Here is a 16,629-nt window from a genome sequence, read left to right on the forward strand (position 1 = left end):
ATTCTAAGTACAGACATTTAGGCCCATCAGTTCTCTAGGCTGCATTCATTCCCACCCCACCCTGGTTTTTCCTGAGGTTTTCCAGACTGTCCTACTGGCCTACTCCCAAGTTCACCGCCTCATCCATTAGCACCTCAGCTCTGCTTCTGCGCCCATGCTGAATTCTTTAAGTGACTGTGCTTTTGAAATCTAAAGCTTATTTGGTTCTTCTTCATGTCCCCTACGTCTCTGAGGGTAATTCCATGTGAAGACTTATTTCAAGGATGGCTGTGGCTGCTCGTTAGTTAGAGCATCTCTGCCATCGCTGTGCTAAAGTTTGTGCCAGCTAACTCCAACACCAGCCACCTCTTGCCCATGCCTGCTGAACATCCACTCCCCAAGGAGCGAAGCCACCTCTCCAGAACAGTGTTTTGGCCTTTAAGCAACCTCGGCAGTAAAACTGTGAATGCCAAGGCAGTAATGCACTTTCACTGTTTTCACACAGAAAGACTCAAAATACTGACTGGGCTGGAGAAATAACTCAGGGGTTAAGAGCGTGCACCACCCTTGCTAAGGCTCTGGGCTAGGTTCCCAGCACCCACATAAGGTTGTTAACAACTGCCCGTAACTCCAGCTCCAGGGCATCCAAAGTCCCTAGCCTTCACAGGCACATGCATTCACTTACACACACACACACACAAACACAAACACACACACACACACACACACACACACACACACACCCCTAAAAATAAATCTTACCAAAAAAGAAGAGCCCAAAATATTAAGTAAATATAGTTCAAACCAATTCAGACTAAAGATCAAACCACTAAGTCCTGTGCACAGCCCTTGCTTGCCATTCTCAGAAGAACACAATCTGTGCATCCATTCTATAGAATGCAGTAAGGTGTCTCCATAAGTAGCCTATAGAGTCTCAGGATGCCTAAATCAATACTCTGAGAATATCTAAACTAAAAATGATGCAACTGAGGCAATCCAAGGAGAGAAAGGGCAGGGTGGGAAGGAGAGAAAGGGCAGGGTGGGAAGGAGAGAGGGAGAGAGGAGGAGAGGGACAGGGAAAGGGAGAGGGGAGAGAGGGAGAACACATGTGCATGTTTGTGTGAGAGCTGGCATAGTGACCCATGCTGTATCACACATGAACAGACACTAAAGTTCAAAAACCTTGGAGGAAGATTATCAGTTTCTCTAAAGAAAACTTACATTTTCGCCCTATGACTCTCTGCAAGGTCTGAAAAGAAACTCCCTGACTATGCCCCTGTCCTAAGTCTGTCAGTAGTGCTTGGATAGTTACGCTAAGGTGTGCACACTGTCACCTTTGCCCAAGCTCCAGGCATTTCCCCATCAAGCTCCCTGTCTGAGTGAGTGGTTCTACAGCAGCCTGCAGTGCTAATTATTCCCTGCATCTCACCATGAGGCTGCAAGGTGCACAGGGCTGGCAGAGCCCAGGAGGGACAGAAGAGGCCACCACGCCTAGCACACTAGGAAGTTCTGCCACCCTCATTTCTCTTATAACTGGCAGAGCTACAGCTCCCCAGATCGCCTACATGATTCAGCTGTGACTGATACTGAACTTGGTTCCAGGCCCAATATATGCAAACACATTTTCTTCCTTCCAAATGAGGGTCTTCTGTTAGGGACAAACCAGTCCAAGCTACAATTCACTCTGCCTAGGAGCTTCCAAGCTCACTGACTTTCAAATCATATTACACATTGCAATCATATTACATCTCTAATGGAATATGGCAAATGTGACCACTGTCTGGTTTCAAGTTCCCGACTCAGCATGCTGTGCCATGTGCTATGCTGTGCTGTGCTGTGCTGTGCTGTGTGTGCTCACCTGTCTTTATGCTGGCGACGGTTGGTGGTCAAGGCCACAGCAATATTATCCCACGCTTTCCAAACCTCCCCTTGGCCTGGGCTCTCACAGCCCAGCTGGCGCCAGCATTCGTCAAACACTGCTCTCCATTTCTCATCGGCGGCCACGGCCAGGTTTCCCAGCTTCCTGCTGATAGAGCCGCATCAGAAGTCATCATTTCTGCTTTGTGAATAATCATTCCCAAGGATAAAAATGGCCTACCATAAATTTCAAATACTTCCATAACCCAAACTGTGTGCACGTTGTATGTGTGCACGCACTCCCACACATGTGTATATGCACTGTGTGTGTGCATGCCCATGTAACGTCTGAGCTTTGCCTGACAGTTCAGTTCAGAATGCTTTTCCTGTCACCACATCTGTACCCTTCCCAGCAGGATCATTTCCACATCTGCAACTTTAAACACCTGTGCACTAGGGCATAGGCTTCAAGCTAGGGCTACAGATGTGGCCATCTATATAGGTAGCAGCCAACATAACTTCAATGGAAGATATAACTTCATAGAAGTTATATAGTGTCCAGTCATCAGAAAGTTCTCCTAGAACTTCATAGAAGTTATATCTTGTTTAAAAAGAACAATTTTTAAATTTTGAATTTGCTTTAAAATAGTAGCCTGCTTTGATGAAAGCAAGACAAGTCAACATTCAGTAACCACCACCCAGAGTCAGTACTCACAAGGCTTTGGGCCTGTCCTTATCACTCTCATATAGGCTAGGTTTGAAGTAGGTCCCAGTGATTTTTATCCCAGATCCCCATTCTCCACTAAAATAACCTTCAATATAATCTCCATTTGGCATAGTCAGTGTTCCCTGGATAAAGCAAAGGAGAAGCGGCGTTAGACAAATGCTTAAACTTACAGAATTAGGAGGAAAAACAGTATCACACAGTTAATATTTTCCTTTTTAACCTGCTTTTTTGCCATTCTCAGTTCTGATAAAATAACAAAAATGCACATGAAAACACCTCTGGTAAGGTAAGAAGAAAGAATAGGAGATGGGAAGACTAAGTTGTATGAAACACATTACCCAGTTACAGGCCGCTGCAGGCAGTGCTCAGGTCAGAGGTCATACCTGCTAACATCTGTCTGCCTGCCTTAGAAAATAGGTCCCTGCCAAAGGTTCTAAATCACACTCTGAGAGTCTATCTTGGGAAAGAGGGGTGGGGGAAGGAGCAAATTAAACCAGCACGAGAAGGAACAATATGAAGAACAGACACCACTGAAACAGAAACCCAAGTTCTGCAGGAAAACACACATACACTGAATCATACAAAGCATTTGAGTATTGTGGTACATTCCTTTAATCCTAGTTTGAGGAGATGTGGGCTGAAGGACAAGAGGTAAAGGTTATCTTTGACTACATAGGGATTTATGGCCAATTCCTTCTAAGAGGCATCAGAGATTTAATGGGAAAATGTAACGAGGCAATTGAATATTAATGTACAAAATGTATTTAGACTTTTTTTTTTCTTTTTTTTGGAGCTGGGGACAGAACCCAGGGCCTTGCGGTTGCTAGGCAAGTGCTCTACCACTGAGCCAAATCCCCAACCCCTGTATTTAGACTTTTAAAAAACTTTCTAAAGTCAAGAAAAATAAATGAGAACATGGAAACAGAGAACAAAGTTGTTTCTGACCTTTCCACAAAGTGTCCAGTCATCAGAAAATTCTCCTTCATATATAGTATCATCTTCCGAAAGCAAAACCCCATTTCCCTGTGTGAAGAAGCAAAACACAAGTCCCAAGACAAACCTTAGAAGACCTGCAAGTGAACACAGCCATACCCAGAAAGCCTCCCACCATCTGCAAAGTAGAAAATAGTACTAAGAAAGTCACACAGGGCCAGGCATGGTGGCTCAGGCCTGGGATTCCAGGATCAAGAGGCAGAAGCAGTTTTTCCACAGGGAGTCCCAGCCTGCCTGGCTTAGAGAGTACAACCTCAGCTCAAGAAGCCACAACAAAAGTAGAACATTAATTAATTAATTAATTAATTAATGAAAAGGTTAGGGACACAGGAGAGTTCCAAAGCTGAGGGGAAACACATATAAACAACCCACTCACCATCATTTTATTAAGGTGGAAGTTGCCTTCGTAGTATAACCCAAACTGGGTGACCACCACCCCATTCCCTTGGCATGCATCGTCCTGCCACATTCCCATGTACTTTTCTCCCCTGCATAGAAATAAGAAGAAAGATGAAAGCCAAATAAAACAAGGACAAAGCGAGAGAAATTCTTATAGGGCGTGAATTACACGCCTGGTCTGCACTGCTGCTGTCACCCTGGTCAAATCGGCTTAATCCACCTCCTCAGAGAAGGCGGTGTGACGGCGAAGGACACACATGTGGCACTTGCACAGGAGCCTGACGCACTGCCCAGCAGACTGAGAACACGCTACACACTTCCTTGACAACTTCAAGGCACGTTATTAAGTCGGGTATCCTGGCATGTCCTTGAATCCCCAACACAGGAGGCAGATCTCTGAGAGACTGAGACTAGCAGAGCTACACACTGTGACTCTGTCTCACAAGAAAATATGTAATTAAAAAAGAACGCCACTGGGGTTGGGGATTTGGCTCAGTGGTAGAGCGCTTGCCTAGCAAACGTAAGGCCCTGGGGTCAGTCCCCAGCTCCGAAAAAAAGAAAAAGGAAAAAAAAGGAGAAAAAAAAAAAAAAGAACGTCACTAATTTAAAATATACTTGAATCAAACCTTTGATTAATTTTCCTTCCCAAAGTTCCTTGTCATACAAGGTTTAAGTTTTACCCACTTGAACTTAGAAGGTTTTTTACCATCTCTACTAAAAAAATAAAACATGAATTAGGTGTGGCAGGCCGTTGTTACAGTCCTGCCACTTAGAAGGATAACTCAGGAGGATCAGTTAGAGCCAGACTTGGGTCAGAGAGAGAACTTTTTCTCAAAGAGAAGAAAAACATACAATAAGGCAGGCCGTAGCTTGTGGTGCATGCTCAAAGCCCTGGGTAGAGACAGGAGACGGGTAGGAGGGGGCAGAGGTGTATGAACTACTTGTTAAATCACAGTTTGCTGGGCATGGTGGAGCACACCTTAAACCCAGCACTTGGGAGGCAGAGGATCTCTGAGAGTTCCAGGACAGCAACATCTACAGTGTGAGTCTCAGGCCACCCAAGGCTACACAGTGAGATCTTGTCTCAAAAAAAGAAAAATATCTATAGTTTAGAGATTAAAAAAATAAAATTTTTTACATTTTATATATTCAACTGGGGTGGGGGCATGAATGCCACAGCATATGTGTGGAGATCACAGGACAATCTGTGGAATCAGTTGTCTCTTCTACCACATGTGTCCAGGGATGGAACTCGGGTCCTTAGGCCCAGTGACAAATGCCCTTACCACGGAGTCATCTTGCTGGCTCATAAAGGTAATTTTAAAAATTTCACATTATGACAAGACCTGGTGGCACATGCCTATAATCCTAATATGAGAGGAAATGCTGGAGGGGATCAGGAGTTCAAGGCTAGCTTTAAGGCTATCCTCAATTCACTCAAATAAACAAACAAACAAAAACACAAAAAATTCCCATTTTATAGAAGCTGTGGTGCTTAACATAAAGGGGGGTAGTGCATTAAATCCAAAGTAAATTAGACCAAATCAAATATGAGAGCAAAAGAAATGATACTGCTCTCTAAGGCTTGAATTTAAGGAGGTGGGCTTAACTCCTGGCTTGTGAGCATGACAGGAAGACATATTACTTAAACATAAACACAATCTATATCCTGCCCCAACAGTGCTGCCTGTCACTGATCCCTACTGCCCATTCCCACTTCCTATCGACTTTCACTAAAGGTTTTCTTCCATATAATAAAGATTTGGAAGGCACAGGATCTAAGTCAGGTGGTACAACTCGTCTGGTACCTAAAGCTGTGGTTTTGAGCCTCAGGACGGCATAAACCAGGTATGGTAGCACACGCCTGTAATCCTAGCAGGTTTACAAGTTTTGTCTGGATTAGAGTTGAGTAAAAATTTAGACTTACAGGTAAGACTTTTGTAGAAAATCAGGATATATGCAAGAGGGTCTGAAATTTAGGTTCACCCTTGACTGTATAAGGAAGGGTTTTTGAGGAAATAAAACTTCTGTATATGTAAAAATGTTGGAAGAACAGTACCCATGTGAATTCTGAATGACCCTGACTTTGTGAAGTAGTCTATTGTTTGGCCCATAAGAAAAAAAAAAGATTCCTGAAAACTGTTTGCTTATGGTAAGTTCTTTTTCTTCTAATTTGTGTGCTGGGCGAAGTGAACTAAGTCTCACTATGTAGCCCAGGCTGACCTCAAACTTTAAATCTCCAACTTCCTGCCTCAGCTTCCCTCTGCTGGGATTACAAGCACACACCTCTAAGGGCCACCATCCCAAACCAGTAAGTTTCCGTAATGCTGTCAGATTAAGAAAGCACAGCTGGTGCTTCTCGGACTTCTGGCTAAGACTAAGTGTAAGACATTCAAGTCTTCATAGTCAGGGGGCTAGAGACGCGGCTAAGCAATAAAGAGCCTGTGCTGCTCTCACAGAGAACCAGAGCTCAGTTCCCAGCCCCACATCTGCAGCTCACAGCCTTGGCTATCTCCAGCTCCAGGGGATTATCCAGTGCCCTCCTCTGTCCTGCTGAGACATGGCACTCATGTTTATCCGCATGCACGCACGCGTGCTCAAATACGGGTGTGAGGGCTAGGAACGTTATCTTCTCACTGTACACACCGAGACAGAAGCAGAGCACTGTACCTGGTGATATCATCGAAGACGCCATACCCTGCTTTCTTGTCCATTACCCACTGGCCAATGAACATGCTGGGAGAGGAAGAAGTCAGTTTTCCACTGCGGAGGAGACCGTGCCCGTGGCGCATGTTATCTTGAAAGCAGCCTTCAAACACTTCACCAGAGGCATAGCTGTGGTTGAAACGGACAGAAAGATAGCATACGCATTACAAAGGGCTTATGGGTAGCTATAATTATGTTTACTATTACTGAGCATTAAAGAAATAAAAACCCTCTAGTTTGAAGAACTGAGCCTCAAAAATTAAAGGCAATATGAATAATATTTTGCATTAACATGAAAAATGTGTTTGGTCTCATAGGAAATAAAATGAGCTATCAATGAGAAGAAAGGAGGCATAAAGTTTTGTCTGGATTAGAGTTGAGTAAAAATTTAGACTTACAGGTAAGACTTTTGTAGAAAATCAGGGTTTATTCTATAGGTAAAGACGAGTTATGAGCCACATTTAGTAATACTATCATCATGCCACAGAGGGGATGCTCTTTCAATGAAGACTTTGCACACAGTTTTGGTTATTAAAGACAAAACCTACTCCTTAGAAACTGCCCATACCAGCCTCTAAGGAGGCAAGGAGAGCCCAGAGCCTGTGCGATGCAGGTTATTACCTGTACACTCCTTGCCCACACATTTTCCCCTCCTTCCAATGGCCCACGTAATGGTCTTCTTTGTTCAGGGCCTTGTTTGGGATTCTGTATTCACCATATCTGCCAAGGGAATGAACAGCATAAGGAGATGCCCAGACGCAGAGTCTGAGAGGAGAGGACTGGACCACAGGCTGCCCTGAGTCACTGGCGAGAAGCTTTATTCTAAAGCTAACGAAAAGCCAGGCATCTGTGTCCTCACCTGTCTCTGTCACTAATTCCCAGCATCCCTCTGGGAAAGTCATGGTAAACCACAGTTCGTGCACCCTTCTAGTAAGTAGGGCAAAGCAAATAATACAAAGTCCCCTTTCCTTCTAAACCTATTTAAGATCTTGAAATCACAAAATTTGACATTATCGCTCATGTACATTTATGTATATTTTAATAGTAAGATCAATTTTTCTTTAACAGGACACAAAATATTTAACTGCCATAATTTTTCTTGTAAATACATTTTCAGTGTTAGAAAATATAACAAGATGGGCCGTGAGATGGCTGGTGGGTAAAAGCATTAGCTACCTGCTGTCAACTTGATGGCCCAAATCCTGGGTATTCACATAGTGGAAGGAGAGAACTGGGACATGGCACATGTGTACCCAGACACATACATTACACATAGTAGATGGATACATGATGAATTCAACAAAAAAGAAAACAGAACAACTTATCCAAAATCGATGTCAGTGGGGTATTGTTACAATAACATCACTGCAAAATTTCCCTTTTAAAAGGGAAACAAATTTGAAGCTACTTAAAAGCAGGCCTAAGGCACAGCACAGTGGTAGGGCAGTTACCCAGCATTCCCAAGACCCTAGAGTCCATCCTCAACACAGCAAGTCGGGGGAGCAAGGAGGATGAGATGGGGGATGGGACTATTTCTGTAAAACTGAAAATAAAATTCCTCTGTGTCCTCTGTGTAGAGGTGACACTGCTGTGTCATTGGCTCGCATAAGTATCATCTTCAATGTCTATGAGCCCGCATATCTTCTGCATGGATCCCAACACAACAAATGCCTACACAACAGAAATCAACCGCTTGTTTGAAAAGCAAACAAGATTTAAACTCATCTCCTCCTTTAAATATCCATCTTCCTTACCCGTCTTCCAAGCCATTCCTGAACGTGCCAGAATACACCTTCCCATCAGGCCACTTCAAAACACCCCTGCAAGGCATCAGCAAAAAGTAGTAACTCTCAACTAATGGTCCAGAAAACCAGAGCTCTTTCCATCACGTGAAAACATGAAGCATCTGTCACCTTCCGTGCGGCTTCCCTGAAAGCCAGCGCCCATCGTAAGTGGCGTCCTTTAGGCGAGTATCCTTGTAGAAAGTGTATTTGGCACTTCTTGAGATGGGTGGTTCCTGCCTCTGAACAGTGCTGCTGCCTCCGTAAAGTGGGAAGTCAGACGTCCCCCTCAAAGCCTGGTCCACGGCTTGGCTGATAGCCCGAAGCCACTTGGTCTAGAACCAAAGAGTCCATGTGAGGAAGCTTAAAGCAATAACCCATCCAGCACCACACTGAGTGCTGCTGGCTCTTCTGCAGTTCCTTTTCTATCGCCTATCACCGTGCTTACTGAGAGATGTGAACCAGCTCTTAGAACTTACTGTTCTTAATTTTTAACCCACACGCCTATGGTCCCTTGATCTTTGACAAAAGCACTAAAACCATCCTGTGGAAAAAAGCATTTTCAACAAATGGTGCTGGTTCAACTGTCAGTCAGCACATAGAAGAATGCAAATCAATCCATTCTTATCACCCTATATAAAGCTTAAGTTCAAGTGTATCAAGGACCTCCACGTCAAACCAGACACACTCAAACTAATAGAAGAAAAAGTGGGGAAGAGTCTCAATCATGTGGACACTGGAAAAAATTTCCTGAACACCAATGGCTTATGCTCTAAGATCAAAAATCAACAAATGGGACCTCATAAAACTGCAAAGCTTCTGTAAGGCAAAGGGCACTGTCAATAAGACAAAACAGCAACCAACAGGTTGGGAAAAGATCTTTACCAATCCTACATCTGACAGAGGACTAATAGCCAAAATATACAAAGAACTCAAGAAGTTAGACTCCAGAGAATCAAATAACCCTATTTTAAAAAAATGGGTTACAAAGCACAAGGCCCTGGGTTTGGTCCTCAGCTCCGAAAAAAAAAAAAAAATGGGTTACAGAATTAAACAAAGAATTCTCAACTGAGGAATATCGAATGGCTGAGAAGCACCTAAAGAAATGTTCAACATCCTTAGTCATCAGGGAAATGCAAAATAAAACAACCTGAGGTTCCACCTCACACCAGTCAAAATGGCTAAGACAAAAAACTCAGGTGACAACAGATGCTGGCAAGGATATGGAGAAATAGATGTTCACAGCCAATCATTGAACTAAGAATGGGATTCTCCAATGAAGTGTTAGAGAAAGGACTGAAGGAGCTGAAGGGGTTTGCAACCCTATAAGAAGAACAACAATATCAACCAACCAGACCCCCCAGAGCCTCCCATGGAATAAACCACCATTCCCAAGAGAACCCAGGGATGGACCTATGGCTCCATCCGCATATGTAGCAGAGGATGGCCTTGTCAGGATCAATGGGAGGAGAGGCCCTTGGTCCTGTCAAGGCTCCATGCCCCAGTGTAGAATGCTAGGAGGTGGGAGTGTGTGGGTGGGTGGGGGAACACCCTCATAGAAGCAGGGGGAGGGAGGATGGAATGGGTGTTTCTGGAGGGACACCGGAAAAGGGGATAACATTTAAAATGTAAATTTAAAACGTCCAATAAAAAAAACAAACAAAGCAAGGAGGACTACTGTGAGAGTTCCAGGCCAGCCTCGACCACAGAGTAAGATTATAAATTAAAAAAAAAAGAATAGACTAGAACAGACTAGACTAGAATTACAAAGAACCACCAGGCATCATGGACTATTCCTGCACTCCTGACACTTGAGAGGTTACAGCAGAAGAATTCAAGGCTAGACCGGGCTACATGACAAGATTGTTTCAGGAAAACAAAACAGAAAGGCAAAAATCTAGTTTTGATTTAGTGGTCATTAATGAAGCAACAATGCTTATGTCTTTTTTACTAACAATAAAGACAGAAAAGGCCAAAGTTAAGAACAATCACTAACCTTTTCCTGGGGTGTTGAAGAAATGAGCGTGAACTGTTCTTCAGGTGTGGTTATCTTTAAGCCATTCCTAAAATGTTCACATGGATAAGCACCAATAGATACGGCAACCTGTCCTTCTTACTGGAGGACATGCTCCCGAACTCCTGCCCCACCCCACTGGGAGGAGAACTAGCTCCTGCTGTAATCTCAGCTCCACAGGGGACAAGATGCTGAGTGACAGTGCTGTCACCACAGCACAGAGCCATGGGGATGCCCACCTGCTGCTCACCATGGTCCTCACAGGACATCGAGTACCAAGGAGCACTTTGCTATCTCATGTGCTGGAAAGTGAGGACGAGAAGCCAGCTTCCTAAACCCACCACCCCACTTAAGGAAATAAGAAGAGGAGGCACTTACACGCCACCAGTTTCTTCAGAAAGTGGCTCTGCCCAGAGTGTGGCCAAAGGGAACACGTGGTGTGTGGAGAACTGAAAGAGAACATGAAGGCACGTCAGTGACGAGTGCACTCCACCCTCAGGTCTGCCCCCTGAGAAGACGGGTGGGTGGCACCATCTCTGCTGTATCACTGTAACACTGCCACCTCTGGTGGGTCTTCCCCCTCTGATGCAAGGACCCCTCACATGGCTGACATTCTCAAACTAGAAAAAAAAAACCTGGCTCAGAGAGGAGGTGTCTCTTATTTAAGTGTTCCCAGATTCAACGGCAACTAGCAACCACAAAAACAAAACAAAACACCTTGAATACAGCGAAACCAGAGGAGATAATTAAACATTCTCTTTTATTCAATAATTACAAATAAATCACAGCAGTGCTTAACATAAATAGACAGTATACAGCCATGTGCTATATAATGACATTATCAGTCATGAAATTCCTTCTGCCTAGTGATCTCATAGCTTCCATAGTACACCACACACTCATGTGATATATATATATATATACATATATATATATATCTATATATATATATATATTCAGATACACTAATGTTTACCATTGAGTTATGGCTGCCAACAGTCTTCAAGAACAATGACCCGCTGTGTGGGTCACAGCTTGGCAGCACTAGGCTGTACTGGATAGCCTGGTCTACAGTAGGCTAGACCTTCCAGGTTTAGATAAGTACACTAACATTCGTGTAACAGTGAAATTGCCCAATACCATATTTCTTGCAACACAGCCCATCATGAAGCAGCTGACTACTGTCCACTTTCCAAGGCTTCTTTTCAGCTAAGAATCCAACCTACCTGAGCATGGACCAGGGCATCATTGAAGAGAATGAACCAATTCACAGAAAACCTGCCAGCATGCTGCAGGGAGAGGGCTCGGTTACTGCTCTCACACAGCAGCCGGCGCTCTGGCTTCCTCAAGGAATCCTACAGCAAGTGAACACAAACTTCAGTGAGCCAGAGGAGGATGAACTAGATTCAAGGAATATTTAGGGGAACTTTTAGCCAGAGCTTACTGCTGCATCAGATGTTTCCTAAAACCAGACTTTAGGAACACACAGGAGATTAAAACAGGAGCAAGCACAACAAAGGGCAAAGGCTGCAGAGCACTCCTGGGAACCAGGGAAGGTGCTGGGATTCAGAACACTCATGACTGCATTCTCAGAAGGGCATCACCCAGGGCTACTGCTACCAACAAGCGAGGAGCAGAGAAGGAGGGCTAGAGCAAGCAGCGACAGTGGGCAGGGCTACCGTCATTTTTCCAGGGAAGGTCTTCCAGAAGCTCAGCGTGTACTCTGCTTCCTTCCTCTTCTTGCCAAGATGGAGAGCAAGAGACTCATAACAAGAACTGGAATCCTGCAGCTTTTGATACTCTGGTGATGTCTAGAACCAATGAACAAGGGGGTAAGAGCGTAAAACACTGTCCATGAGCTTCAGCCTCTGAGTGGTTCAGATGAGTTACAGTCAACACAGGAAGACAATTCAGCCTGAGAACACAGGTAGCACAGTAAAGGGAACCAGGGAATGGGCTGATCTCAGAGAACTCCAGTAAAGTACATGTGAACAGGGGCAGACACTTGTGGCAGTCCTGAGAAGAGAGCTGCAGAATTGCAGGACTCAGAGAGACGCCTCCTGCTTTGTTCTCAGGGTCCTTTGGTATTGGACAGGTGGACTGGATCTATCAAAACTATCATATTAGAAAATACAAATATAAAAGGCTTATTGACTTCAAACAATATTTTAAATAACAACTTCTTCATGTTTTCATTTCCCAAAACATGAAGAACTCTTACTGAGAAACATGGCATTGGCTCACACTATTTAAAAGTCCCATTATGACCTGGCTTCTGAGACAGTAGCTGTGCTTTTGCTTTTAATCTGTTACACCGCTTAGATGAAATAAACATAGAAAATTTGATTTTATAAAGATAGCTAGTTTGAAAATGGAGTATCTTAATAACCATTTCAAACAACTGTTGATACTCTCCTGCTACACATTTAAAAAAAAAAAAACTTGCTAAAGGGTAGTTTCCTAAAAGGTATTGCAATCTGTAATCTGGAACACTGGCGATCAATGTTTCCACTGTTAATTAAATTAACTAATTGAGCTAATGATATGGTACAGTGGTAAAAGTGCTGCAGCCAACCCTGATACCCTGGAACCCACTTGGTAGAGAGAACTAACTCCTGCCAAGTTGTCCTCTGACTTCAACTTGCACATGTGCGCACGTGACAGACAGACAGACAGACAGACACACACACATACAGTCAAACAAATTTAAATGTCATTAACAATTAATACAATACAAAAAATTTACTGTGTTAAAATTTACAGGTCTACCTTGGCTTTGAATATGTGATTTTGTAACACTGTGGTCTGAGAATTTGAAAATTATATACACTATCCAAATGATACCTTTTATACACCAAAAAATAACATTGGTACTTTTCTCATCAGAAAAATATTCTAAGTATTGAGAAACTGTCAGGCTCAAATTACAAACACATGTCTCCATGTATTTTGCTCTTAAAAGTTCAGTTTGACAGACATATACTCCCAGCACTTTGGAAGCTGACAGAAGGACTGTCACAGTGCAAGGACAGTCTAGAGTACAGTGTACAGTCATTTGTATGATTCATCCTGAACACATTTCAGGAATTAGTAGTGTTGGTCTTAACTGCAGGCTTAAGGCTGGTGTCACTTGCCTCTGTTCCTGCTTGTGCATTACCAATGTGTACACCACAGAGAAAAAGCAGTGTCCTCCTGTGTCAGGAAAATATTCTGACCTTGCAAACCCTCAACAGTATCTGGGGACAGTATCTGGGGACAGTATCCGGGAGACAGTATCCGGGGGACAGTATCCAGGGGACAGTATCCGGGGACAGTATCCGGGGAACAGTATCCGGGGACAGTATCCAGGAACAGTATCCGGGGACAGTATCCGGGGACAGTATCTGGGGACAGTATCTGGGGACAGTATCTGGGGACAGTATCTGGGGTCTACGTGCCAAGCTTTCAGAGCTAAAGCATCTGTTAGCTCAGTTTCGGGGACTCTGATGCCCTTTTCTGACTTCCATAGTCCCCAGTTAAGCACACAGTGCACATACATACATACATACATACATACATACATACATACATACACACACACACGTGAGCAAAATGCTCACACACATACTATCATTTCTAATTAAAAACAAAAGCAAAACCTGAGCTGTGATGGCACACACCTTTAACTCAGAAGGCAGAGGCAGACAGATCTCTTAGTTCAAAGTTAGCCTGGTCTACAAAGTGAGTTCCAGGACAGCCAGAGCAATACAGAGAAACCCTGTCTCAAAAAAGCTAACCAAACCAAACCAAACCAAAAGCAAAGCAAAGCAACTCCATTAGAAAGTGTAAGTGCTGTGCATGTGTGATGAAAGGACAGTCCCTCCCGTTCATGAGTAATTACATTCCAGGGTCCTCACAGTTTGACACATTCATTTAAGAAACAACGAGTTTCTAAGTGACCAAAGGCCATGATCTTTGTCTCCTGGGAATTTATAAAGACACAAAAAATGGTAAGCACACCAAGACAATGCAATGTTCTTGTTAGTAGCTTGCATAAGAGAAAAAATAATCCTGTAGGTAGAGTGGTTAAAAGAACAGACTGATGATGTCAGAGTGCCTGGAGGTAAATTCTAGCTTGTCACTTCTCAAGTGTGCCTCAATTCTCTCATCTGTACAGCAGGATAAGGGTCACACCTATTCTACAGAGTTGATGTGTGGATTAAACGAAAAGACAGAGCACGCTCAGAACAGTGACTGGAAAGATGGAGTTGATTGCACATGACTTTAATCCTGGCACTGGAGAGGCACAGGCAGGTACATCTCTGAGTTCAAGGCCAGCCTGGTCTACAAAGCAAATTCCAGGATAGCCAGGCCTACACAGAGAAACCCTGTCTTGAAAATCCAAATGAAAGACAAACAGAAAGACAGGAAGAGGGAGGGAAGAACGAATGACAGTGACCAAAGTGTGAAATGCACTAAATAAAACATTAGGAATAATTAACATTAGATATGGAGAAGCTTTATACATACACACACATATATATATTCTACATGCATACAATATACCATCTACCTTATACCTCAGCCTTGTAAATTATAATCTGCAGTGATGGAATGAGAGTGTGCTCCGTGCTAACAAGGCTTTCAAAGGTGACTCTGATGCTGTATGATGAAGACAAAGACCAAGGATGGACCATGAGTGAAACTGAAGAAATAAAACTGGCAAAGCACAGACAGGGTAGCCACGCCAGAGACGGGCAGGTAGGACCCCTGACTTCGTGAAGTGTTCATGGACATAGCGTCAAAGGCTGCCAGACTAAAGGCAGGGTTAGCTGTGTTTCCAGAGGATATGCCAAGCACATAAACACAACACGCTGGGATGGGAACTGACAAATCAGAGGGAGGGAAACAGTAAAAAACAGAAGAGGGTGTCTACTATGTGGGGCCTTGATGGCAAACTAAACGAACTCATCAGTCTCCGGAATACGCCCTTCAGACTAGTTACAGGTCTTTTTGGACAAGGTGTTACCATGCCTGGCCTTGAAATCTTCATCCTTCTGCCTCTCAGCCTTCCATGTGCTGGGATTGCAGACAAATTCCCCCACACTCTACTTTTCCTGAATAACTCTTATCTGGACTAGTACAGATTTTTTCTTTATTGACTGAGATGATGTCTGTAACCCACTGTGTTCAGGTCCCTCAAACTTGCATAGCCAAACTACATCAGTTTTAAATTAAAACTGGAACCAGACTGAAAAAATAGAAAAGATCAAGATCACAGGAGGATCTCATGGAGAAACTCCTATGAGTGCCTCCACCCTGTGATCTGAAGTCTGCCTAGGTCAGGAGGCAGGCCAGGATGTGAAGGTTTTAAGGAACCTTGGGGTTGGTACAGTTTCTCTGGAAACAAAGTGAAATCACATTTCTTGGCATGACTCTACCAAGAGCCCAGGCCAGCTGGCAATTCTACCTCAGCAATGCCTTCTTTCCTCGCCAGATTTTATGTGACCCATAGTCAGCGTGTACTCCACACACCCTGACACAAGGAAGGAGCAGCTCTCACAGCTGCACAAAGTGAGTCTGAATTAGGCCCTGAGCAGAAATGAATCCACAGCTTGGAAAAAAAACCTGTTCCAACCTGCATATCCTTTCTACATCCACTACTCCACAGAGAAAGAAATCGTAATTAAACACACAAATACTAACTTAATGGGGCCCAACATCTTAAGGTGACTTAATCCAAACTTTTGACTCTTGGCTTCCTGAGTATTCAAAGGGGCACAGAGGACCTACCACTTCAAAGCAAGTGGCGAGCTTTAGCAAAACTTTTGCATAATTATGAAGTCGTCTGATTGGCAAGAAAAACAGCGCATTCAGTATTTCCATCAACTGAGTGTTCTCATCATTCACTTCTGACAAATCTTGCAAGAGTTCTTGGTTTTTATTTAGGAAATCACTGGAAAAGAGGGAAAAAGAATGAGTGGATCATCTGGTTTGAACGATATGCCACAGAAAGTTTCACTGCCGTAACTTCTGAACACACGCACACTGCCTAGGTGTTATAAATGAATATAGATGCAATAACAGGACTGAGGTATGAATAACAATCATAATATTTTTACCTATAAAACAGGATTTTAAAGTGCAAGCTGTAGCACTGGTAGCAACATAAGAGAAATGGTTAGTAACAGATC

At 43.6% G+C, this 16,629-nt stretch overlaps 1 protein-coding gene across 4 annotated transcripts in view; it reads right to left on the bottom strand.

Annotated features, from left to right (window-relative positions):
• Als2 (alsin Rho guanine nucleotide exchange factor ALS2) overlaps nucleotides 1–16,629 on the bottom strand; it is a 72,883-nt gene that overhangs the window by 11,891 nt on the left and 44,363 nt on the right. For all 4 annotated transcript variants that reach the window (XM_017596517.3, XM_063267376.1, XM_006245001.5 and 1 more), the window contains 13 exons: nucleotides 16,229–16,391; nucleotides 12,136–12,267; nucleotides 11,683–11,811; nucleotides 10,835–10,905; nucleotides 10,439–10,505; nucleotides 8,575–8,777; nucleotides 8,416–8,481; nucleotides 7,283–7,381; nucleotides 6,626–6,790; nucleotides 3,933–4,044; nucleotides 3,509–3,586; nucleotides 2,552–2,685; nucleotides 1,838–2,005 (listed from right to left, as the gene is read on the bottom strand). In XM_017596517.3, coding sequence (XP_017452006.1) covers nucleotides 1,838–2,005; nucleotides 2,552–2,685; nucleotides 3,509–3,586; nucleotides 3,933–4,044; nucleotides 6,626–6,790; nucleotides 7,283–7,381; nucleotides 8,416–8,481; nucleotides 8,575–8,777; nucleotides 10,439–10,505; nucleotides 10,835–10,905; nucleotides 11,683–11,811; nucleotides 12,136–12,267; nucleotides 16,229–16,391 — 1,587 coding nt within the window. The remainder of the gene's footprint in view (nucleotides 1–1,837; nucleotides 2,006–2,551; nucleotides 2,686–3,508; nucleotides 3,587–3,932; nucleotides 4,045–6,625; nucleotides 6,791–7,282; nucleotides 7,382–8,415; nucleotides 8,482–8,574; nucleotides 8,778–10,438; nucleotides 10,506–10,834; nucleotides 10,906–11,682; nucleotides 11,812–12,135; nucleotides 12,268–16,228; nucleotides 16,392–16,629) is intronic.

This window comes from Rattus norvegicus, chromosome 9 (assembly GCF_036323735.1).
Source record: "Rattus norvegicus strain BN/NHsdMcwi chromosome 9, GRCr8, whole genome shotgun sequence".
NCBI lineage: Eukaryota > Metazoa > Chordata > Mammalia > Rodentia > Muridae > Rattus > Rattus norvegicus.